The following is a 25805-nucleotide window of genomic DNA, read 5'->3' on the forward strand; positions in this document are numbered from 1 at the left end:
GGTCCTCCCTGAGTCACTCCAGAAGGGTCCTCAAGTAGTTTAATCAACACAGCATAAGGTAACATAAGATTTCTGCTTACATGTGGTGAAGATGTCCTTTGATGTACTTGAGGAAAGGTGAGGATGTTGTGGAATAACAGAAGCATGAGGTTCCAAGGAAGACCTTCCTATAACCATGATCCCAACAATTTCACTTGGGCAGCTGTGAGCCATGAGCTGGTTGGGTGGTTTCTAAGGCAGACTCCCAGGGAGCTGGGCAATCAAGGCTCTCCTCATTTCCTTGCTTTCATTCCAAACCTGATCTTGCCCATTCAGGGACAGATTATGAGGGGAGTGGAGGAGTTGAATAGCAGTGGGGAAGACACAGATAAATATTATTTTAATGTGATTTGTGAAATGTCAGGCTCAGATGTAACGCTCTGTCTTATCACTGAGTGCCTCTCCTCACTGGTGAGCAAATAATCCTAAAATGGAGAAGTTAAGAGGAGCAAATCAGAGGGAGTTGACCTCCCCTGGCTATGGTGGGCCGTAGGAAGTGGATGGCTCAGCAGGCAAGGCACCTGCTCCAGGCTGGTGGTTGGCACAGAGTCTATTTTGTAGATCAGGCTGCCTCCAGGGAATAAAAAAGGGTTAACTCAGACAACCATGATTTCAGGTCTGTGCTCTGCAAAAAGGAAAAGGAAGACTGCCCTGGATTTCCAACCAAGGGACTTGCTCAGCGTGATTTTCCTTGGAGAACACTGCTTGCCAACTTTTCCACACCCTGGAAAACAAGGGGTCTGGCTGAATTTATTTTCAGCATCCTCCAGGAAATGAGGCTGTTAGGTTTATTAACCTGAAACTAGAAGACAAATTCAGTTTCTTTAGTAGGTGTAGGGGCATGGTTACTAAATTCACTGTGCTTTTTCCAAAGGTTTGAGTCTTGGAGCAAGTCTGTCTGATGCTCCAGTGTGTCTCTGGCTGAAATCCCCCAGCTCAGAGCTGCCAGTGTGAGCAAAGATCTTACATAGGCAGCCACCTTCGGTTAGCTCTGGTAAAAGAGAAATCCTAAGAGCTGTGCAGAAATGTGTCTTTCTCCATGTGAGTGGTATCAGTAAAAGGGCAGTGAGTGCACAAGTGATTAAGAAGGCTGGTTTACAGCAACATGCCAGTCTCCCACGAGACAAAAAGAAAATCCAGGTAGCATTACACAAGAGAAAGGTACATTTCTTTCTCTGATCTCTTTAGTGCTTACAAGATTTAGATAACATGCTTATCATGAAGCAAAGGGAGATATTTTGCAAGTTTTACTTGGTGTGGTAACAACTGTTACCCTTTATACCTTTGTAAATACCCTGAAGTTCGCAAGAGTAAGCGCATAAATAAAGTGAACAAACACAGCCTAACTCCAAATACCTCTTGGCTTTTCACATACATCATTTAATTAAATGATGAGGATGAATTTTTTTGTGAGGTTGTAATAAAATAAAATTATTTAAATAAATAACTGACAAAATAGTCATACGGTCAGAATAAATTACCATGATGTTTTTAATTACTAAAGTAAGTTTTGGTAGGAGGGAATGAATAATATTAAAAGATTTAATTAGTGAATTCAGAGGGATTATTTACAGCACTAACATCAACAACTTAACATCTAACACAATTAGAGATCAAAGAAAGTCTAGCAGGCAAGCAAGACCCTTCTTGCAGAAGATGTGTCCTTGTCTTTAATTCTTGCTTTTTTCTCATTTAGGTTTCTTTCCCAAGTACTTTTATTTCCTCTGGAATATTTAACTGTAGATAATTAAATAATTTTTGTAAAGGATCAGATAACCCGTAGGAGTTGTCTGTTGGTTCTACAGAAACTAAACATCAGAAATAGGTGAAGAATATTGACATCACAATCCCACTTCATATGAGAGGACAGGGGAGAAGGGGAGCTAAATAACACCACTGTTATTTAGTACAAATGCTTGTTTAAATTTTTTTCTCAAGATTCACAAAGGGCTCTTCTGACCTGGGTAATTTCAGCAGTGCTTTGGAATAGTTGGTCTATGAAATTATAGGGCAGAGGCCTTGTTTTACCTTGGCCCTGTCCTGTGTATTTTGATGACTCTCAGGCATGTGCAGAGTTTAGAACAGGAGACCTGCTAAGAGGCAAAAATAAATTAGATTAATTATATACAATGAATTAGAGAGAAGTTTGTGAGAATTTTTTGTGGAATTTTTTTTCTACTCAAATGTGTCATACTTATTTCTGCAATTTCTCTGATTTGCTCCATGTTTCTGGCTGTACTCAGGAACTGTTCCAGGCATTGAAAAATATCTTCTCTGTCTAGACTGAATGCAAAGGAAGAACATCTAATAAAAATATTCAGAAGAGGAATTTATTTCCATGAAATCTCTTTCAATTTCTCCTCCTTCACATTTTGTTAGAATTTGAAAAAAACCAAAAAAAAAAGTTTGCAAAAATTGAATTAAAATTTCCAGGTGAAGAAAAATATTCTAATACACATTGGATCATTGAAATTCCTGCACAATTCTCCAAGAGAAGGAAATAACAGAATTAATTAAAGACATTAATTTTCAGTAATATTGTAACTTGAAAAACTTGAATTCTTCTACAAAAGTTACTATTTACTGAATTAATCACATAGGGCTTCTGTACCAGCCCCACACTACATCAGAATGTATCTCTTGAAAAGTTTTGTTTGTATGGTTTGAAATTAGTTATTAAAAGCTTTTCTTATCAAGAAATTGCATATTGGAGCAGGAGAATAACATGACCCCATTTTTCTCCAGCTTTCTGTGAGCTCCAGAGGGCTCTGTCCTTGCTCAGCTTCCCTCCTCCCCCTGGGGAGGGCAGCTCCTCTCTGGAGAAGGTCGTCTGTGCACACGAGCCCAGCTGCTCACGCCGATGACTCAAATCCACCCGTCTGCTCCAGTCTGTCCAAGCCCAAAGCTCAGTCTGCCTCTCTCGAAAAGTCTCACCATGGGGTCAAGCTCAGGATGGCACACCAGAGCTCTTAATCTGTCTTCTAAGCTCTCCTAGCTACTGCTTTTTCCACTCACTGTGGTTAACATCACTGGCTGTTCTGTTGCTTGGCCCTTGAGCTTTTCCAGCACCCACAGTCTAGGACTCTCAAGGCTTTCTGTAAATTTTGATACACAAAACTTCAAAGCTTTGACCTTCCTCATACTTCCACACAGCTAAAATTACCAGTCCAGCTTTCATCCTTTCACCACAAGATGCTTCTCCCTGATTTGGATGGAGTCCATTTCCTGCTCATTCCTCCATGCCCACAGCTATAAGCAGGCTTCCCCTCTCCTGCCATGTTCCCATCCACTCCCCTGACATCAAGCACAACACAATTCCCCTGTGTACAGACTGCAGCCACGCTGCCATCTTGGACAACCCATCCGTGGCACCATCTGTCATCACACATTCAGGAACCTTTGACATCAGTAATGTCCTCTTTCCACATTGCTCTGCCAGTCAAGGTGAAGCTCTCTGTAAAAACATACAGAGCTTTGCCATTATGCACCTTCAACCTTTCCCCGGGAGCTTTCCTTTTTCACAGTCTACAAAACACCAGATTGTGGGCATGCTGCAAGTGTTACATGCACAGTGACCTATAACATCACATTATTTTCCTCTATGTCTCTGAATGCAAGCTACCTGTTGTCTTGTGTTCTTCACTTTGACTGAAAGTAGTAGATCATAAATGCACGGAGCATCTCTAGCACCTGGCCCTGTGTGGAAAATGGCACAGTGATGACTCAGTCCACATCTGAATTGCACAGAGTCTGAAGTACTAGAAATACAGAGATTTGATATTCAGCATCTTTGGAATGTGTTATTCAGTTTCAGGACTAGGTTTGACTCACACTCCTTCAGAGAGGAGTCTAAAGTTATCCCTAAATATTTAAAAAGTGAATTATAATTATTTTGATTACTTAGCATCTACTGAAATCAGGTGCCTTTCTTTAAAAAGCAATTCTGGAATTGGATTTTTTTCATTCTTCTTATTTTTAAGAAGTATTGTAGGAATTGTAGAAGTAATATTTTAAATGAATTGCTATACAGGGTGGCTAAAGCACTACTTTGTGGGATAACTTTGCACAGTGTTTACGTTGAATTTCAGATTTGGTGATCCCTGAATTACATATAGTTTTCTTTCTTTCTCAAGTATTGTGAGGCTCTTCTCAAAGGTTCTTCTCAAGTGCAAGTCCCTCTTGGAAGCACATTTCTGGTGCTCTGACTCCAAAGTTTATTCTTTCTGCAAGGATCTATAGTTTCTATATTTTTATAACCCAAACCAAATGTTTTCTGAGGCATAACAGAAAGTTTTATTTCTAAGTCATTTGAACACATACATTCAAAACATATTAAACGTGGGTAGATGATGACTGCAGAAGATATTTCTAGACGTGGAGTCTTTTAAAAAGAGCTAAAACTGTTTTCCTTTCCAAGAAAAATATATCTGATTCCCTATGTTTAGTGTATTTCAAATTCTGTCATCATGTCATAATCTGTTAACAGGAAGCTGCCTACTGGTTTGCTCACTGCCAAGATTAGGGGTGACATTCCTACACTCTTGAAATCAGTGACAAAACTTCCTTTGACTTCAATAGGCAGAAGGTTTCATCTAAAGCAAGAAAATTTTTATCCTTACATTTTCAAAACGAAAAAGAATGAAAAGCCTTCTTCCAATTCATATTTATTTCCATTTTCAGATACTGCCATGTAAGAATTATTTACACTGTCATCCTTTTCTATATAAAGATTATCTTAGCTGCTTTTGACACTGAAGGCAGGAGTTAGCATATAAGGTGTTTTTGCAGCATACAATAACAACAACAACAAAAGATACTTTGGAAAGGCAAAAGCAAACACTGAAAATTAACACTTATATTTCCATTTTACTAATATGGATTTGCTACCTTTCCACACAAAAGAATGAACATAATTTCTTTAGATAGAAAAATATATTTGTAAAGATAATTTTGTTTTCAGAGTGATGTTTGGTGGGAGGAGGTGGAGGAAGGGCTGATTCAAGATTCAGTGAAATAGGTGCGGGGAAAAAGCAGACACAAAACCTTCTATCGACTTTGTTGGACTTTGTGTCACACCCTAGTCCCCTGTGTGGCAATAAAATACTGTGCAGCAAGAAAAGTTCAACTCCTTCTAACTTTTCTTCTGCAAGAGCCTTCTTAAGAAGAATTTGGCAAAATACTTGAGCCATGAGTCCCAGCCAACTTGTATAAGATTAGGATTAATTTCCAGAAATGCTGAAGTAAGTGTAATCTAAGTATCAGGAACACAGTGAATTGGTGCATAATTAGGCACCAGACCTACAAACCTAGCAAACACTGAAGGTCTCTGTGAAAACTTATTAAACCACCCAAGTACACCACATGAAGTGAGACCTGAATATTGACTGTCAACCCAAGGACACAAGGACAGAAGGCCACAGATTTTACTATGTGATCTCTGGTTTTTGGCAAATCCTTCATGTTAAAATTTAATAATAATAATAAAGAGTCATCAGTCTTGACTACAATTAGAATTGTATTCGTTCTTCACCTCAGGTCACTGCACAAGGAAAAGGTGAACCTAAAGCACCTTAACTTTCATCTGTCTGAAAAAGTTCCTTCACAGAAAAGTGCTTTTGGATTGGGTGTACTTATACTATGATCTCTGTGTTCATCCTCCTACAACAGTTTAGATATGTTGGTTCAGATTGCAATACCTTTTAATACTACTTTGCAATTGCAATGCCCCGCTAATGCTTTGTGGAATCACTGAACTGACTTCACAGCGGTGTAAGCACAGGTAAGCACACCAATGCACATAGCCAGGACAAGGCAGAGGATGATTCTGCAGTGTGACTGACTGACTTCAATGAACCCATCCTGTCCCATGGTGTACAGAGAAGTTTGCCACAATGAAATATTGTTTTGTTTGATTGTACGTTAAAATATCGGCCAGACCTAGGACATGTAGAAGTTTCTGTGACTGAGATAATAAAACCATATTTTATTATGTAAGCCACTCCATAATTCAGCTCAAAACCGAGCAATCCTTTAATTACCTATAAACAATACAAAATTATCATAATTAATGTGTAGGCTAGATGAACATAATTTAGGAATCAAAGGATCACTGAAAATCAACAGGACTTAGGCTCCTGAGTCAGTGCTTCCAAAATAGAAACCCATCAGGGCAGACAATTTGAGAGTCACATTCCTCCGAAACTGGAGTTATTCGTACACCTCAGCACACGCTCATCGTAGCACAAGACTGAGGTTCTGCTGACACCTGTAGGTAAACGTCTGAACAGCAGAACTGATGTCACACAATTAAGTAAATGAAATAAAAAACATGTATAGAAAACAGGAGTAAAGGTACAGACGTGTCTTCATTCTATAACAGAAAAGTTTCCAGTTATTGGTAAGTCATAGTGCGAGCGAGGTTGGGGAAAGGGCGACAAGGAAAGGTAAAAACAAATTTTGCTGCTAGATTTTTTTGTCAGATCTTCCCTGACCAAGATGATGAGTTCACTTCCTACTGAGTCAATGTACTACTTGCAGTGAGTCATTGTGGAGATGCTGACTAAGCTGAAAGAGATTTGCTAATGACTGGATGATCAGCAGAATTATAATTAATATCAGCAGAGACCGGTATCTGTTTTGCAAATGATCAGAATCACGCTAACACGGGAGTGTGATAAGATGACAAACACTATTGAGAGATTTTCAAACTTTTTATTTTATATATGGGAAGATAAAATTCTGCTTACTCAGCAATTTATCTTCAAAACACAGCAAAATATCAAAGATGAAATCTCTTAGTTAGGCCCAAGAAAAGGTAAAATTTTAGTAGAAATTTACTTTCTGCTACAATACAAACAATTAAGATAGGCTTCAAAATTTCAGATATAGCACAGTCCTGTTGTGAATAACTTAATTTTGTGTTAGCCAAACATATCAAAAAAGGCAGAAGAGTGCTACCCCTTTCATAGTAAGGATTTCTGTTATCAGACTGCACACTGCACTCTCTTTCATTTGTACAGGGCGTGCATGGTCTCTGGTAAAAAAAAGATATGTTTTGAGCAGTGTTTTAGACACGATGTGAACCTGCATTAACTGCTTTCCTGATAAGAAATGATCCAACAGTGTAGATTTGCTCCTTCTGCTGTTGTTTACTTCCTTCTCCCCTCACTACCCACCAAAAAAACAAGGGAGGAGTTTACAGTACAGAGAAAATTCACTTTCAGTCCCTGGTGCTCATCTTGTAAAATTACACGCCCAAAGATCTTACCCTGGACCGCTATGTACTTGGGGTTTTTTGTATATTCCCACCTTTGTCCTGTATCCAGGAGGAATTGAAAGGTATTGTGATGGATAATTGCTATGCTTACTGGATGCTTGCCAACCATTCAGGAATTGCCGTGCCCTGCTCCGAGAGCGCTGCTGGAGCCTGAGGAACTCCGGGCGCTGCTGTTTGGAGCACCCGTGTGCCCAGGCTGCCCTCTCTCGCCAGCGCAGGGAGCTCCAGCTGTGTGGAAGAAGCACAGCTGCCCAAAACTTCCACTGCAACTCAGGCTGGCTGCTTTTACAGCATGAAGCTGATCTTCGGAGGCGTTGTGGAAAAGCCCGGGATATTGAGATGTAGGGCTGTTCAGTCAGATATATGACAGATAACCATGCCCGTGCTGCTAAACAGTCAGGCGTTCTGGATAAACATAAATGCATTCATTCCGGCTGAAAAAGACATTTTCACAAGGCAAACTGCAGCTCTGAATCAAATGCATGGCCTCTACTGTCTACAAAATAAATTCACAGTAAGCTGCCCAAAACTCCCAGACAAGCTGAGGACATATTGTTTGTGTTGCACACTGGCAAGCAGAACGCTTGACAGAGGTATTGAGCTAATAATTCTCCCCATGATGCAAATTTGTGTGCATATACAATTCTGTCTGGGAAGCTTTAGACAGAAACAGCCTTGGCTTGCCAGTATCTACCTAAGCAAGTTGCTCAGACAATTAGCAAGCTTTTATCAGCATCGGGCATGTCAAGGCATTGCCATCAACTTCCTTGCTGGTGGCATGTTCTTGAGCCCCAGAACAAAAGGTGCAGTTGTAGTCAGCAGCCGTCCTGCTGCCTTGCAAAGGGAGAAGATTAACAAAGAAACAAGGTAAGAAGGAAAAATGGCCAAAAGAGAAGGGATAAGAGAAAAGAAGCCACACAGCTGTTGTTTAGGATGTCAGCAAAGATGATGAGCATGGTTATGTCGCTTTGTAATAATGGCCATTGCGAGGCTGGCATATTTCATATGTACACAACCCTCAGTCTCTACATAGGATGTCCAATTAGAGATGGTAACTCTTTCCATTAAGAGAAGGCAATCAAGACACAGGTCTGAGCTGGTAACTATAAAGGTTTGATGCTATTTCCAAAATGTTTTAGGTGATTGTCATTCCAGGTGGTTATTTTACTAACAACCATGAGCACTCTTTGGGCTTACCAGACCTTTTAAGGCCACACACAAACCTCCATGTCTCCAGCTGGTGCTACTAACCACACATACACATGAGTTTACCCTGGATGAAGAGCTGCAGTGAAGTCCTCCCCAGGCTGACAGAACAGCTTGGAAAAGGCTGTGGGCAGCAGCTTCATTCAGAAGATAATTGGTTCAGCCATGCTGCCAAACAGCCTCTTGTCTCGTCCATTGTGCAGGAGGAGTACGCCTGGTCTCTCCCTGGAGGAAAAATGTTTGCAAGTTTTCTGACCCAGAAAACCCTATTGTAAAATAAATACCCATAGATGAACCTGAAGCCATTCATTTGAAGCACCTTTATGGGTGCCCTTTCATCCAGCCTGGCTGCACAGGCCAGAGTGGGGGCTGGTGTGGGACTACACACCATGACTCTGGGGGCGAGGGTGACAAGCACCAGCCAGCCAGGCTGGTGTTCTGGAGTTCACTGGGACCAGGTGGCCAACTTGTCCTTTGCTTTTAGGGTGAAGGGGAGTCACTGGAAACTTGTAGGGGTATGTTCAATGGAAATGCACTAGAGGTTTGAGTGGACCAAGCCAGGTTTAGCCTGGAGAAGAGAAGGCTCAGGGGTGATCTTATTGCTCTCTACAGCTCCCCGAAAGGAGGTTCTCTCCAGGTGAGGGTCCATCTCTTCTCCCAGGCAAACAGTGACAGATTGAGAGGACTCAGTATTAAGCTGCACTAGGGTAGGTTTAGGTTGGACATCAGGAGGAATTTCTTCACAGAAGGGGTGATTAGACATCGGAATGGGGTGCCCAGAGAGGTGGTGGAGTCACCATTCCTAAAGTGTTTAAGGAAAGACTGGATATGGCACTTAATGCCACGGTTTACTAGACAAGCTAGAGTTCTGTCACAGGTTGATGATCTCAGAAGTCTTTTCCAACCTAATCGATTCTGTGATTCTGTGACCTGGCTTTGAGCTGCCTGAGTCACAGAATCAGAATCAAATAATCAACCCCATCGAGGAATCAGCTCTAATTTCGGGCCAGCGCGGAGGGGACCTCAGCAAGCCAGACCCGAGCCTCTTCCCTCACTGTGTGCCAAGGCTGGGGAGCCGGCCGAGCGGGAAAAGAATGAGAACCTGCGATTTTATTTTTTGGCAAACGTTTACTATAAGGAGGATGAAACCCGGGTGCAGCCGGGTACCGAACCCTGCCTGAGCACCGGGAGCGGGGAGCAGAGACCAAGGCCGGCTGGGCCGCACGGGCAGGCCCGGCTCCTCAGCCGCCGCCATGGCGCCCGGCCCCGCTGCCGCCCGCGCGGCGGGAGCCGGCAGGGGGCGCTGCGCGGCGCACGGCGCTGGCGGGGGGCGGCCGTATGGCGGCAGCGGCGCTGCGCCTGTGCCGCGCCGCGCGCCTGCTGCCGGCTGCTGCCGCCGCGACCCAAAACACGGCCCCAGCCCCGCGGCCGCTTCCGCGCCTCGCCTCCTCCTCCTCCTCTTCCTCCTCCGCCTCCTCTGCTTCCCGGCCCTCTCCGCCGCAGCCCGCCATGCCGGCCTTCCAGTACCCCGAGGTGTACCGCGACGAGACCGCCGTGAGTAGGGCGCTGGCTGGGACAGCACCCGGCGTGCGGCGGCCGCCGGGCCCGGGGCACCCGGCTCGCCATTGCCGGCGGGGCCGCCTCGGGGCGGCGGTGCCGCCTCGGCTCTCGGGGCTTTGTTCGGCTGCGGCCGCAGAACGCCCGGCGTGCTCCGTGCAGAGAGCCTCGGGTTTATCGCGCCCGCGGGCCGCGGCGGCTGCCGAGGGCTTGTTAGGGCGGGATTGGGGCCCTTGCGCCGGTGCCTCCGGGCACGTCCCGCGTGTGCGGGGCCGGGAGCCGGTGCCGGGCGGGCGGCGGGAGCGGGGTGCGGGAGCAGCGGCCCCACGGCGCATCCCGGAGCTTCAGTACTGGTGCTTGTGTCAGGGAAACCCAGGCCTCCGCCCGGGCTGCAGCAGCGTCAGCAGAGGAACAAATAGTCTGTTTATATGGGATGGCACATCTGTAACATAGTCTCATCTCCCTGTGTTTCCACCGCATCTGGATACACAAGGGATTACAGTGTAAGTTTGGCTAAAATGGGATCGATTTTCTTTCCCTTCCACAAAGCACTGTGCATTGTGCACCGGCCAGGAAGGATTTACATTGCATTTAAACCAAATTGTTTGCCAGTATGAGCCAAAGCTGGAAAAAATCCTAAAGTATTTACTTTCCTAGTTGACTGTAAGGCTGAACTGTGCAAGCCCTAGTAGCAGGTATCTAGTCTTTTTTATGTACTGGAGGAAGGAAGCAGGTAAATTCAGCCACGTGGATTAATCTTCTGTGGTTTATTTGTTTTGTTTGTTGTTTTGGGGGTGGGCTTTTGCTTTTCTAAAATAACGATTTATATATATACACATTATGGACATATTTGTGGGCAACAGTAGTAGGGAGGGCTAAACCAGAGATGGTTTGTGTAACCAGGAACCATACCTTGGGTATATCCAGTAATCGGGTTTTATAGTTTGGCTTGAAAACCTTAAGGGTCTCGGTTTGATTGGTGGGGTTTCTTTTTTGCTTATTAATCTATCTTGTGGAAGGAATTTATGTGCATTTCACCATTTTTCTGGTGCTCTGTGTTTTTTTCTGAGAACTACCTGCTGCTGTGGTGTATCACCAAAGAGTGGTAATACTTGTAACTCACCTGGGAGCAATGTGTTGGTTCTGTCTTTGCTCCTTAGCAGTGTATGCTTTTGTGAAATTCCAAATGCCCTTCCTCATGCTGACTATCATTCCTTGATGGATAGAGTCTGCTTGTGTGCATGTCTTTTTTTAAATTACTGTCTTTTATAAACTCAGGTGTCGGATTACCATGGATGTAAAATCAGCGATCCGTACTGCTGGCTGGAAGATCCCGACAGTGAGGAGACGAAGGTAACCCTTCTTTGCATAGGAATGGCTGCTTTCACATGCTTCTCTTTTATAGACCAGATGCACTGGTACTCTGCTTCTGAAGAACCTGCCAATACATTTTGAAAACTTGCATAGTAAACAAAGGTGTAGTTCATGTGGTATTTCATGGCACCAACAGCAATGCCATTATTGTGTTTTAATGGAGGAAAGGTTGAATGGGGCTTTGAGCAGCCTGATTTACTGGCAAATGTCCCAGCCCATGGCATTGAACTAAAGGATCTTCAAGGTCCTTTCCTACCCAAACCATTCTATGGAATACTTAGTATAACTTAGATCACAGAATTTTTAAAACTAAACCCATGATTATCTTGCCCCCATTTTTCTTGGCCAGTTTGAATGTTCAAGGTGGTGGTGTCATACTGGAGAGAAACATTAACTTTTTTTTCCCTGTGTGTGCTTGGTTGTCAAGGGCACCCAAGCACACAAACCAACTCCTCCAGATATGTAAGGTAACCAAACTCCCTCCTCCAGATATGTAAGGTATATAATGTAATAAAAACGAATCTGTGGTCAGGTGGGGAAGTTCCTATCTCACTTTATGGAAAGGTAGTGCAGAATGTGAGTTCATGGTCTGCTGCTGTTTGGCCGTTGATGTCTAAGACAGATTGAGGAAACATCCCTGGCACAGCTGAAATGTCCTGCCCTGGTGAAACGCTTCTGGTAATGACATAAGCCACAACTGCAACACTGCACTTTCACTGCTGTCTTGGCTTTTTGGCTTAGTTGGACTTTCAACTTATTGGTTTGTTGTAACACTTTGTGGGAAATAAGATCACTTTTAAACTACAGCAAAGCCTTTTGCTGCTATTTTAGTCATGTACAGTACCTTAACTCACTGACAGTGTAGGCAGTAATGCTGAGCTTGTTCCAGACATGAGGGATGGACAAGTGATGAAAAAGCAGAGATCATGTGGGGTTGGGTTGTACTGTTCTGAACATGTGTGTATTTGAATTAGGACTAGAACTGAAGCTCTCAAATCTACAATTAAATGGATTTGATAATAGACCAGTGTTTTGTTCATGTTTTGATAAATTTTCCAATTGCCCTTGGAAGTCACAAGAACTCTAATCAATTTTTCTTTGTAATACTTAGGAAAGGTATGTGCTCTCTTGTAGGAGTTCACTGAGCTACCTTTGGCTGAATATATATATGAACTGTAAATGCTTTGCAGAGTAATAACAAAGACATGTTTAAACAGTTTCTGTTCTGAGGCTTTTGCATGGAAAGTATATACTGTCAGTGGAACAGTTATGTTGATAGAGTAGCTTAGTAGAATGTAGAAAGGTGATAGGTTGTAGAAAAGCATGGTTAAAAAGAATTTGGGGCATGTGTTTCTTAGATGGAATTTAGTTTGACTGTTGTTTTAGAATCACAGTTGGCCTACTTAATGGCCAGACACTTCAGCCTCAAGTAGACCATCTCTACTGGTAGTACAATGCTTTAAAAATTGTTTTGCTTTTCAAATTACCTTAGCTTCCAAAGCAGCCATAAGAAGTTGCTTTACTTGGACCCTTACTCTTTACTTTCTGCTGCTAGCAAAGTCTGCCCTGGTTCAAGGCTTATGATACATTGCAGATACCTACAGGTACAATAAAAATCTTTCTCTCTAGGTTCATGAAGGTATACAGTTACTGTCAGACCTGTAGCCTGGGTGGCATCTCTTTAGCTCAGCGTGGTGGGTGGAGTTGTTTACTGTGAGAGTTTCTGCTGACATACATTCTTGTACTTTATCTAGAGCAATATTTCAATTATGTATTGCTTTTTAAACCTGAGTGTAACTTCATGCTCAAAAGTGTGGAAACAGAAAGTTTCCAAAGTTGACTGTATTCTTCTCCACAAAACTCTTTGAAAAATCTGTAATTCCTTGCTCCTTTTTCATGCAGCTGTGGCATTCCATTTACAAATAATCTAGGAATCTTTGGTGCATACTAATTGGAAATGAGAGAAATGCATTAAGTTCCTATAAAAGCAAAATTACGAGTGATACAGTTGTGAGTGTAATAATTAGTCTGTAAGCATGCTCTTGGGCAACAAATGCTTGTAAGGAAAAATCTATGTTTCTCTATCACTAATGAAAGCAGATGTGGTAAGATGTGTCTGTGCAGTTAAAAGTGGGTAACACACAGTTCCAGTATACCCTTGCAGCAATGTTGTCATTTTGGTCATGTTATTGATGGATGAGACAAAGCTGTGTGCCAGTTTCTGTTCCCTGCATGTAACTGGAAAGTGCTTTTGGCTGTCCAGTACACTAGATGGTCTTACACATGTTTTTAAAATCAACTGTTTCTCTGAAAATGTCACAGGACTGGGAGAAGTTAGTTTATTTGTATAGGATCCACAGTCCATGTTTTTGTGCATGTAGTCTTTGAAATTCACATGTTTCCGTTTAGAGAAACCAATTCAGATACACATAATTTTGGGTAGATTTGATTAAGTTCTTTCACCATCTGATGGGGGGACAGTTATAGTGATACAATGTGGAGGCTGCATGACTTACCAATGGGATGTGCTGTGCATGTCACCTGAAGAATTAATACACAACTAAACACTGATAGCAGCTGGTAAGTGTGTGCCAGGTACTCTGCCTGTACAGCCACTGGCTTTTCTGAAGATCTGTGAAGCACAAATTGTGCAATGTGGATTGTAGCCCTGCTGTTCCTGTGGGTCATGCCCTGCAATGAAGGTGTAACTCAGATGTTAGAATGCATTGATCTGATTGCCTGTAACAGATTCAGAACAGGTAGAAACAATAGGCTCTTTCAAACCCTCTCCTGGAAAAGAGCCCTGTGTAAGCAAGGGATGAGTGGATGGGATTTTGTGCTGGAGGTGAGGAGCTAGAGGTCGAGGGTGACACTGCAGCTGCCACCGTGACATTTGGCTGTGAGTTACGGCCACACACAGTGTCCTCTCCTACCTGCTTCATGTTAGAGACAGAAAAGCTTTCATGTTAGAGACAGAAAAGCCTGCATGTCTGCTTGTTGACAGCTGTGATTCACCTTAAGATGCTTAGGTATTAATTTTAGGTTAATGTACCATGCTATAAATAGGGATGATGAAACACCAACAGAGCACCAGGTTTTCCATGCATGCAACAAACAGCTGGAGTGGTAATGGTTTTGATCACTGACCATAAGTGTTTGTGATGGGAGCTGGAGTGTTCTAAAGAAACTAGACTTCCCAGAGTTTTCAGAGATTAGTTATTTTTTTCCTAAGAACTGATCTTTGAGCAGTACTTTGGGCATATCATGAAATACTGACTGGGACTAATTCTGTGTGTTATGTTAATAATATGAACAGATGATGCACACGGCAATTTTGTGTCATCTTAAAGCTCTTCCCAGCTCCCAAAATAATAGTGCAGTCTGTGGGCAATATTTGTCATTTAGGCAAATATGAGAGTTTTTGAATGCATAGTGTGCTTTTGGAGATTGTTACCTTAAGTTTTGGGGATTTTTTTGTGTATTTGTTTGGGGTTTTGTTTGCTAAGGTTTTCTTTGGTAGTTGTTTTGGGGTTTTTTAAGGGGAAAGGCAGGACTGTCTTGTCTCTTGGCTGGTTATTCCAGTGTATGCCCTTGAGAGTCATTATTCAAGATATAAATTGAGCCCTATTAAAGAATTGTGGCATAATGCAAATAAGCATGTAAGATTCTTCAGGTGTGACACTGCATAATCTATATGGGGGAAAGATATCTGTGGTGCATTGCTTCTGAAAATGTTTTCTGTAGAAAATAGGCATTTCTGCTTGAGTTTATATTTTTTGGTTGTTTTCTTTCAGGCATTTGTGGAGGCTCAGAACAAGCTCACAGTACCCTTTCTCGAGCAGTGTCCTGTTAGAGGACTGTTCAAGGAACGAATGACTGAACTCTATGATTATCCTAAGTACAGCTGCCACTTCAAGAAAGGAAAAAGGTATGTGAGGAATGTCTTTGGAGGTGGTGATCAATGTGAAGCAAGTCAGAAGCAACTATTAATTAGGAAAACAAATTATATTTGTGTTTATTTTCTTAGAGTTGCGAAGTAAGACAACTAAGCCAGTGTTAATTTGTGTGGTTGCATGATGCAGAGCAAAAGGTGCTTCACTCTCTCCAGTTCCCAATCATATTATCTTCTTCTTTTATTGTCTTGTCTTTCATAAGAAGAATTTGTGAGTTTATCAGAACTCAGATATTTTGTAGAATAATTATTGTAAAAGAAAAGCTTTGAGGAGTTCCTTTCAGAAAGGCTTGATCATTATCAGTATAGTTAAAGGCATGTTGTCTGAAAACAGCATAAGCCCATCATGTGTGTTCTGTTCCACATATTTGCTAGAACCCTGCTCTTACACTGGTCATTTATTGAGCAGCTGGTAGGCTTTTTTTGTTTAGTCTTAGCCAGTGAAAAGCAGTAGGAATTCCCTTGTGAAAAACTGTTCCTGTAGCTGCAGGGTATACAGGAAAAATCACTTGGAGGACTTAAAGCAACTGATGGAAAAAGATCTGTTTTCTTAGAAACAAAGAAATCTTGCTATATTCCAGTGCCTTACCTACTCATATCCCTGTTTTAAATCTGTGGCTAGGTGAAGAAATGGTGTTTCTGTGTCTTACCCAAGATTTGGAGACTGCAGCTTCTACTGAATTTAATGTGACTTATTTTAGAAATGTTAGCAAGCTTCTAGAGAAAGGGAGTAAAGGGACTTAACTACATCTAAAGGTTGTTCTAGCAGTTAAAAAAGAGGTAGTGCAAACAACCAGCCACTCTTAATCATGGGAAACACAGATAATATTTTTCAATATTTTCAATTTGTTTTATCCTTGTTGAGTGGGCACCCAGGTAAGTCATACATGTGTTCACCATAATCTACAGATAATGAGAAAGAGAAGATATCTTGTTGCCTTAAGATTTCTATACAGATATTGAAAGGGATTTGTTTTAGTGATCTGTGCTGTGAGGAAGGCACTGATACTTATTACCAAGAGAGGCAAATTCTGTATTGTGTGGGGCTTGTTGAAGGTATATGGTGGGGAGTGAACCCAAGCTGTTGGTGGATTTAATGTGAATTTTAATTGTCATGGATGTGGCACAACATGTCAGTGTATGGAAGTGTGAGGTTTAAGCCCAGAGGCAGTGGAGCTGCTTGGGACAGTGCTGCCTAAACAGCTCCCTGCTGGGGAAGTGTGCCTAACTGAGTCAGGCAAAGCTTGTTAGTTTGTATGTGATGCTCATGCAGATGTAGCAGGTGACCAGGTCTGGTCAGTGTCTGCTCTGGATTCTCTGACCCATTCTCCCTGTGCAGTGCAAGCATGTCAGGATGTTGTTACCTTCAGTGCTATAAAGGCTTAATGTTGCAGAAGGGCTGGCAGTGATAAATACAGTATCTGCTAACAGGTACAAATTCTTAATTTAATGCAGCTGACTGTCCTCCAGGAAGAACATTTGTGCCAAGAGCTTGATGTGCTTGTAATTCATGACACTTTACTTCAACTTTAATAGATTCTTTTTTAGTCTTTCTGAGGGATACTCTGTTTCTTGGCATGTGCTGGATTTAAATCAGAGCAGTTCAAATATAATACAAATATAATAGAAAAGCCCTATGTTGTGGTATTTGAGGTGATCAAGAGGTCTCTACCAATTTAAATAACAGTTAGTAAGGTGTGGAGAAAGGAACTATTCTATTTGAAGAATTTCTGAACTGCTCATGATGCTTAGAAATCCTTAAATTTCCCCACTCTGGTTTTCTGATGAAGGATAGCTGCTGAAGGACAGTGTCTGAAGAGTTGTTCTGTGGAGTCTGCAGAAAGGAAGGGTGCCCAGGGAGGTGCTGTGTCTGTCTTATTGCTTGACCTTTGCTTCCCACCTTGTTGCCCAGCATTGCAGAAATGAAATTGGCAAGAAAATGGCTGATCAAATAAAAAATTACTTTTCTTTTTCTTCTATTTCTTTTAATCTTTCAGTTTTGCACTTGTTGAACATTATTGTTATTACTTGAACGTATCACTAGCTGATATTGTTAACCAAGCCCTTGTGAGTTTATTTTCCCCTTCTGGCTTTACCAGGTCCCCATGTTTGTACCCAAGTACTTGTCAGTCTTAGGGAATAGATGAACTTATATTTAGATTTGAATGTTGCTCTGTAAATTCTCCTGTTCCTCCAGCAAAGCTGCTGCCTGGTTTTTTAAGACATGTGTTTGTATAGTAAAGTACTGTGAAGATGGGTGTTGATTTCTGTGAGCTCAGTGGTGTCTTAGGATGTGTCTTAGAATGATGAAGAGTATCACTCACTAAAGACAGCTCTTTAATTGTCTGTTCCTACAACTTTTTCAAACACACATTTGTAAGGACATTGAAACAGTTTTGGTTCTATTTGATTTGAACATAAGTCTGTCAGCTAGCATGGACTGAAAGCAGCTGTATGAATGACAAAGCTGAGAACATAAGGGATGGGAACCTGTGCCAGTGCTTGTAACAGAGAAATGCTGCAGCTGCCAGAGTTGTTTAACATAGACAGTTATGTGGAGTTTATAGTATACTTAGAATTCTTTGAAATGCACTGTGGCAAATGCAACTTTTATTTTTAAAGGATATTTTGGATCCATCCTAGCCATGACTCCTACTCTGCTGTAAAAGTTGTGTTTCCCTAACCTGTTGATCTGTCTTTTATTCACTTCATGACAACTTCATACAAGTTTTTTTGCGCTTGCCTAACTGAAAATCAGAGTTCTTCCTACTTATTTTTTCCCTCTTGTGTTCTGTTTAGGTATTTTCACTTCTACAATACCGGGCTCCAGAATCAGCGAGTTTTATACGTACAAGATTCCTTGGATGCCGATGCCAAAGTTTTTCTTGATCCAAATAAGCTTTCTGATGATGGCACAGTGGCCTTACGAGGTTAGTGAGACAGCAGTTCCTGCTGAGTAAGTCTCAGTCTTCAGCAGAAGCTGAAAATTTATTCTAAGTAATTACAGTAGCCCTATGTGGATTTATAGGGCGTTTCAGAAGAACATTTCTAAATCTACATTGTATCCACAATTAACTTGGTTCAGTTTCCCAATGCTTTTTTTGACAACTCTGTAACAGGTTTCCAGTGAAATATGAGCAGCTCTTGAGGCTGTCCATAGCAAAGAAAAAAAGTTTGTTTTTATATTGATTAGTTCTCTTAAAATTGTATTTTGAAGCTTTAACACAAGCCAACAAGTTAAAGTAAGAGACTGTGAAGGAACATAGCATTAACTTCTATGATCACAAAACTGTTTGTGTTCACTAAGGCTGTAACTTCTCTTAGCTGTCAATTTCCACTCCCTACTTGCTCATTTTTAGAAGCAGACTCTTGGACCTAGAAGTCCTCTAAGTCTGTTCAAGGACAGTTAATAAAAACAGCCGTCAGAATTAGTGAATGTTTCTCTAAAAGTGACCTGGCTGAAAAGAATCAATATGGCTTTCTTTATGGTGAAGTCCTGCCTTAATCTGTGTATATTGCATTCATATAATCTCTAGAATTTTCTAGAACTTCTACGATTTCTAGAAGTCTTAGGGCATAGTCTCCTTCCAAATGCACTTAGAAAACCAACAGCTGTATAACAAGAGGGAAAACTCCCGGTGTTGATTAATAATTGATTTAAGGGCAGGGAAAGGAAGAACTGAATGGCTGTCAAGTAAAGTCCTGTCAAGGACTGTGCTAGTATTTGCAGTGTTCATCTGCTGAACATACTAGAAAAAGGAGTGAGCAGTGAGGTAGCATAGTTTGGTGACAGTACAAAGTTACTCCTGGTTGAAGCATGACTGAAGAGTTGCAGGAAGACCTTAATAATAATTTAAGTGGGCAATAAATTAACAGGTAAAAGTCTTTGTGCAGATAAATTAAGCGATGCACAGGGGATAAACAATCCTAACTTCATGTATGGAGGAATGGATGGAGTGAACTCTTGAGCTCATGATGATCTCTTGGGAACAATGTGTAACACATAATTCCACGAAAATGTTAACTTGGTTCTTGGTAGAAGCCAAACAAGGACATCAAATACCAATTTATTCATCAGGAAGAAATTTCTCCTTGGAAGCATTCAAGAAAAACTCAGTGTGGCACTCAGTGCTGAGATTTAGTTGACAAGGTGGTGATCAGTCAAAGGTTGATCTCATGGAGGTCTTTTCCAGCCTTCATGATTCTGTGATTATATGAAATAGAGAACAAAACAAGGAGACACCATTACATTAGCAACCCAGGAGTTTATACATTGAACACTAAATCAAGTCCCAGTCTCCTCAGCCTGAAAGGGGCTCTGAAATACAGGTTGGAGGAGGGCAATAGGAACAATCAAAGGAAAAACTGAGTGTGCCTGGATTAATCAGCTTGGAAAAGGGACAGTTTAGCAAGGATGTTAGAGGTCTGCAGAATCATTTGTGGCATGCAATAGGATGGAGAGAAGGAGTAAGGGTTGATTAGTCATTTTTCTATTACTAGCATGAGGGAATATCAAATGAAAGCAGTGGGAGTCAGGTCCCAAGCAAACAGAAGAAGGTGATGGTTCATGCTGCATGAAGTAGATCTGTAGAACCCCTTACCAACGGATGGTATTGGTGGAAAAAAGCAAGCTGAACATAATCAAGGAGAAGGGAAGCATTCAGGAGTATTAGCCAGCTACTGCATGGAAAAGGAGTCTGCTAAACTAAATATGGTTGGAGGTGATAAGAATATTTGAGGGAAATACTACATGTGCTTGCATTGTTCTTGCATTTGTTCCCGCGTTTTGTTCTTGTGCTTGCATTGCACAGTATCAGCACAGGCTGGGGAATGAAGAGATTGAGAGCATCCTTGCTACCAAGGAGTTGGGGTCCTGGTGGATGAGAGGCTGGACATGAGCCAGCAATGTGAGCTTGCTGCCCAGAAAGTGATTTAATCCTGGGCTGCATCCAAAGGTGTGGGGCCAGCAGGGCAAGGGATGGGATTCTGCCCCTCCACTGGGCTCCTGTGAGACTCTGCCTGGAGCACTGCATCTAGGCCCCCACTGTAGGACCTGTTGGAGGGAATCCAGAAGAGGGCCATGAAAAGATTAGAGGGCTGAAGCACCTCACCTGTGATGAAGGGCTGAGAGAGTTGAGATTATTCAGGCTGGAAAAGAGAAAGCTGTGGGATGACCCTCTAGAAGCTTTCCTGTACCCAAAGGGGGCCTACAAGAAAGCTGGAGAGGGACTTTTTACAAGGGCATGTAGTGATAGGACAAGGGAGAATGGTTTTAAACTGGAAGAGAATAGGTTTAGATTAGATCTTATGAAAAAATTATTTATTGTGAAGGTGATGAGGCACTGGAACAGGTTGCCCAGAGAAGTTGTGGATGTCCCATACCTGAAAGTGTTCAAGGCCATGTTAGACAGAGCTTTGAGCAACCTTTGTCTTGTGGAAGGTGTCCCTGTCTACAGCAGGAGGGTAGGAACTAGGTGATTTTTAAGATCCCTTCCAACCAAACCATCCCATGATTATGTGGTTGTTCTTACTTGTGTAGGTATCACATTGTGGTTACTCCTGAGGACAACTAGATGGAATTGTGTTCTGAATCAGAATTGCCACTCTTACATTCCTACAGGAGAGAATATATTGGGCTGGCACAGTGGTGCCTCTCAAAACTGCCATGTCTGTGAAATGCAACTTTTTCTTAGGTTGTTTTTTGGTAGATGCTTTCAGGTCTGTACAGGCCTGTGATAATTCAGTCTCTTCGCTTGACTTGATTTGCAAGCATGAATTTGATCTTCATCAACTAAAATGGAAGCTCTTTATTGTCTTACTGTCTTATCACTGTTTGGATAAAGTGAAATATATATCACAGGTCTTAGCTGAGAACACTGGTAATTAACCATTTGCATGCTAGTGGTTTCCCAGTTACTTCAGTTTTAGGGTTTTAAAGGGTCTAGTTTTCAGTGACTCCGTTTTTTAAGTGGTATTTACACTATTTCGATATACAGCTTGCATCTTTGTTAGCTTCTTTGGTACTGTTTCTCTTAAAATTTCACTCAAGTTCTCCACCTATTTTAATTTTCTAGCTCTTCCTGCCAAGCTTAGGGCAGGCAGTAGAAGAAATATGATTCAAACCATAATTGGTTTGGCACAACTTATGTTACTGAATATGGATACACTTACTGAGTATCTGTGCCTAAACTTGGATCTGCAAATTAATTGAGAATTCCACAGAGTTGGACAAAGTGGTGTGACTCCTAAGTGATAGCAGATGTAGTGTCTTGCAGTGTTTTTAGAAAATAAACCTTCTCTTAGTGTTTGGTGAATGGTTTCTTTAACTAGTATCCCAATTTAATCTCTCTTCATTTTGTTTGTTTCTGATTTCCCAGGTTATGCATTCAGTGAAGATGGTGAATACTTTGCATACGGCCTGAGTTCTAGTGGCTCTGATTGGATTACTATTAAGTTTATGAAAGTAGAAGGTCCTGAGGATCTCCCAGATACACTGGAGAGAGTTAAATTCAGTTGCATGGCATGGACCCATGATGGAAAAGGCATGTTCTATAACTGCTACCCACAGCAAGATGGGAAAAGTGATGGTAGGTATGACCATTCTAATTGCATGCTATGTGGAAGCAAAATCACTTTTGCAGTGAATTGGTGCAACAATTAGCTCTACAAATCTATATTGAAACAAGTGGCTGTATTGGTTCTGCAATTAGAGATCAAATTATGTCTTGTATGTAAGCCTATGTTCAGTTAGTGTGAATCACTTTTTGTCTGCCTGCCCCTCTTTTTCTCAAAGTTTGCTGCTCCCTTTCTTTTCCTCTGGGATGATTTACTTAGGTTCCATATTGTTGGTGGTGTTGATTAGAATTTGATGCCTGCTGGAAGCTTACTTAGATCTTTCCCCTAATGCATTTGTGTGGGCATAGATAAACTACTTTGGGAGATTGACCTGATAAGTAGCAATGTGAAGCATAAGGTTTCTCTTGTTCAAACAGATTAATTCATGTGTGGTTCACAGCAAAGCAAAACAAAATGTTTATGCTAGCAAAATTCAGGGAGCACTGCACAAAGTGGAATAAATTGTGGAGGAGCATCATTGGGGAAGGAATTTAGCAGCTTTTATTATAAGGCAGAGCTACTGAAAAGTTTCTTCTGGAGATGTGCTCTTCATTAAACTGGAGAGAGCCTGAATTTTACCTCTGTATTTGCTTTTGAAGGCTATAATTTTGCCAGACTGGCAATATAGACACCAACCTTGTTGTGTTGAGGTTTTTTTTACCTCCTGTTTGTAGTTCAAAAACTGAAGTGTTGGAAAATATTGCAAGAATGAAATTTTTAAAAAAATTAAATCAAGTGGCACCTCATACAGTGCTTTAAAATACATCACTTTTATATTTTCAGCAAATGGAAGCATGAAAGTTTCTAGGAGTGTAATTAGCAGTAAATCTCCCCTTAATTGCACTGGGTGAAATGGAAAGGAAAATGTCATTAGAGAGTGGCAAGGATTCTTGGTTTTCTTCTCTTTGCTTGCTTTTATTTCTAGAAAGCTAAGCTTGAAATTATACCTTCTTCAAATGTGAAGATTTATTATCAACAATAAAAGGAAAGGGTTACTTTTGAAACAGGTTTCCAGCATGAAGTTTTATCTTGTTTAGTAGGACGGTGTTTGTTTGGAGGGGAATGGTTGTAGCTTGGAACCATTCCTAGTCCTCTCTTCTGAATTTCTCTTTCATATACAAAGGGATACACAAATTTCTAAGGGTTTCATATGATTGTTGCATTTCTTTGAGAACTTACTGGTTGAAATATCTGCATTTCACTAGGTACTGAGACCTCCACTAATCTGCATCAAAAGCTGTATTATCACGTATTAGGAACTAACCAGTCAGAAGATATCCTATGTGCTGAATTTCCTGATGAACCAAAATGGATGGGTGGAGCTGAGGTATGGTAAATATCCTGCACCTTACCATTATCATATTCTGTTTTTCAGATTCTAACAACTGATAGTGGATATTAATTTCAAAACATTTTGTTAAAAGAACACTTTTTATTAGTGTTGTAGAGTTGACAATTGAACTAAGAATCATTGATTAAGAATTCCTGAAAATAAGACTGCCTTCAGCCTGCAATGACAATAAGAAATTACTCCTCCAGCCTGATTATTGACACTGGGGTCATTCTTCCTGATACAAATTCCAAGACAGAGAAGATAATTTGATGGACAGTGTGTAACTGTTCTTGCTTCTTCTTGGTCAGTGTCTAGCCCCAGCTTGTACTTCTGGCACAAAAAGCTTATTCTAATATCCAGTGTCTGTTTATTCCTTGCCTTATGTTTATTTGGTTATATTTAATTTTGCAATGTCTTCCCTGAAAAATAAATATATCTGTTCTGCTTAATTGAGAAACGGAGATACACAGATTAACAAAATCGGTTAATACTCTGTGTATAATTGGGGAACTCTAAATTTCCCTATGAGTTTTATCAGTACACATATGGTACAGACTGTGTTGTTGGAAATGGAATTTATTTCCTTAGCTTATTTTGTTGAACTACTACTAGATAGTGCAAAATCCCAATAAACCTTTTGTAATTAATGTGTTTTATTCCCCATATTAGATTTGGCAATGTGCAGTTGAGCACCCTTATTTGAAGTGCTGCTGGAATGTAGTGATGGTCATTCTGTTTATCAGGGAACTGACATTTTCTCTGTGGATGAATGCTTGTAATAATTTGTACTCTCTTGCCTACTATGTTTGATGAGTACATTTTGTTTCTATATTGGTCTCTTTTTTGTCTGATGCTTTTGATGAATATGAAGTGGTTTTAGCCTGGTTTGGGGTGATCAGTTCCTGCAAATACTTTCCTCTGCAAGAATCTCTTTTGAAAAATCATCAGTTTGTGTCACGTTTCAACATATTAACCCATGGAAATGTTAGGGCTGTCTTTGCTGTAGGCTGACAGAAAACAAAGGTACTTCTAATGGTCAGGAGAAAAATATTCTGCAGTTTAAAAAAAAGAAAGATGTGGAAGGGGCTAACAGCGGGCTTGTTAGCTAAAGGAGCGAGAAGAAGCTGAGAAGTAAGAAGAAACTGATAAAGAGCTCTTTCTAAAGCTGTAACTAAAGAGACTGAGAGAAGAAAGATGGAAGAACTTTGCAGCTAGATGAAACATTTTTAGAAAGTTAATTAAGTCATTATAACTTTTCACTAATAGTATTATGTTGATTTATTGTGCCTAATAGTAAAGATAGAAGAAAGATAAACAATTGGAAAGTGTATAAAAATCAGCCATATTCAATAATAAAATGTTGCCAACTGAGACTGCTTGTAGTCTCTGCTTTATGTCGTGACAGCAACAGAAAGAAACAACAAAACCCAAAATAAAACAGTGCAATTGCAAAATGTTGTTTCGTCCTTGTGCAATGGATCAAAAATCTTTGCAGGCCATTTCAATAAGTTTTCTGGTCAGCTTTTTTTAAGTGTCTAAGAAAGTGGAAGACCACAAAGTAGTGGGGGAAAAATTAAAATATTGTTAGTCAAAATCAAATTATATGGCTGTTTGATGCTATCCTGAATATATTTCCTTGATACTAAGATGCTGCTATAGGTTTTAAAATACAACTTTGCACAGTGCAGCATGTTGTAAAATGCATGTTTTCATGTGTTTCTGTCAGATAAAAAAAAAAATATTTTACCAGCTTTGCTAGTGCTGCTAACTGGAGACATTATGTTTTTACATAAGCTTCCATGAAAACAGTTGATTTGTAGTGTAGGTGTTCTAGTACCAAACTTTTCTCCATGGTGGAGGGAGAGTTGAACTTTCATACCTAGGTTTGAACAGAATTTGCAGGTCTTGCAACCAAGGTCAAGGAAGAGAAATACCTCACTTGCAAGTGAAAAGCACCTGACAAGGAAATTCTTCAGAGACTGCAGAATTAATAATGTTGCCATGATATTTCGGAAAAAATAATCTCAGGTGCACTGTAGGGAGTCAGAGTGGTGTGTATTCTCAATGGAGATAGGAAACTAGGTCATTCATAAGGACAAAAGAGGGTTGTCTAAAATTTTGTCAGCTTAATATTTTTACAAGACAGTATGCAAACAAATAGCTTCAGGGTGCTTTTCCTTATTATACATTCAACACCAACCCCAAGTATGCTTGATTTAAACGAAATCTGTGGTGCTGAAAATGGTGTTGGCAGAGAAATACAGATGCATTTCCAGCTCTTCACTTGAATGGATTGTTTCTGAGGGAAAAAATCTGTTGTTTTTTTTTAGTCAGATATGTGAGTTTTGAAAAAGAAAATCTTTTCATTAGTCTAGAAAAAGCATAAGCATTTCTGGGAGATTTGTGAAGAGCAGGGATAGAATTTAATTGAATAACAGCCCAGCAGAGGGCAG

General features: G+C 40.9%; 1 protein-coding gene across 1 annotated transcript in view; it reads left to right on the forward strand.

Moving 5' to 3' along the window:
- The first annotated feature begins 9843 nt into the window (after nt 1–9843).
- PREP (prolyl endopeptidase) overlaps nt 9844–25805 on the forward strand; it is an 87690-nt gene continuing 71728 nt past the window's right edge. Inside the window, exons 1-6 of the mRNA XM_054629421.2 lie at nt 9844–10075; nt 11357–11431; nt 15247–15380; nt 18204–18334; nt 21782–21991; nt 23225–23346. Of these exons, the coding sequence (XP_054485396.2) occupies nt 9860–10075; nt 11357–11431; nt 15247–15380; nt 18204–18334; nt 21782–21991; nt 23225–23346 (888 nt within the window). The 5' untranslated portion in view covers nt 9844–9859. The remainder of the gene's footprint in view (nt 10076–11356; nt 11432–15246; nt 15381–18203; nt 18335–21781; nt 21992–23224; nt 23347–25805) is intronic.

Source organism: Agelaius phoeniceus, chromosome 3, assembly GCF_051311805.1.
Source record: "Agelaius phoeniceus isolate bAgePho1 chromosome 3, bAgePho1.hap1, whole genome shotgun sequence".
Classification (NCBI taxonomy): domain Eukaryota; kingdom Metazoa; phylum Chordata; class Aves; order Passeriformes; family Icteridae; genus Agelaius; species Agelaius phoeniceus.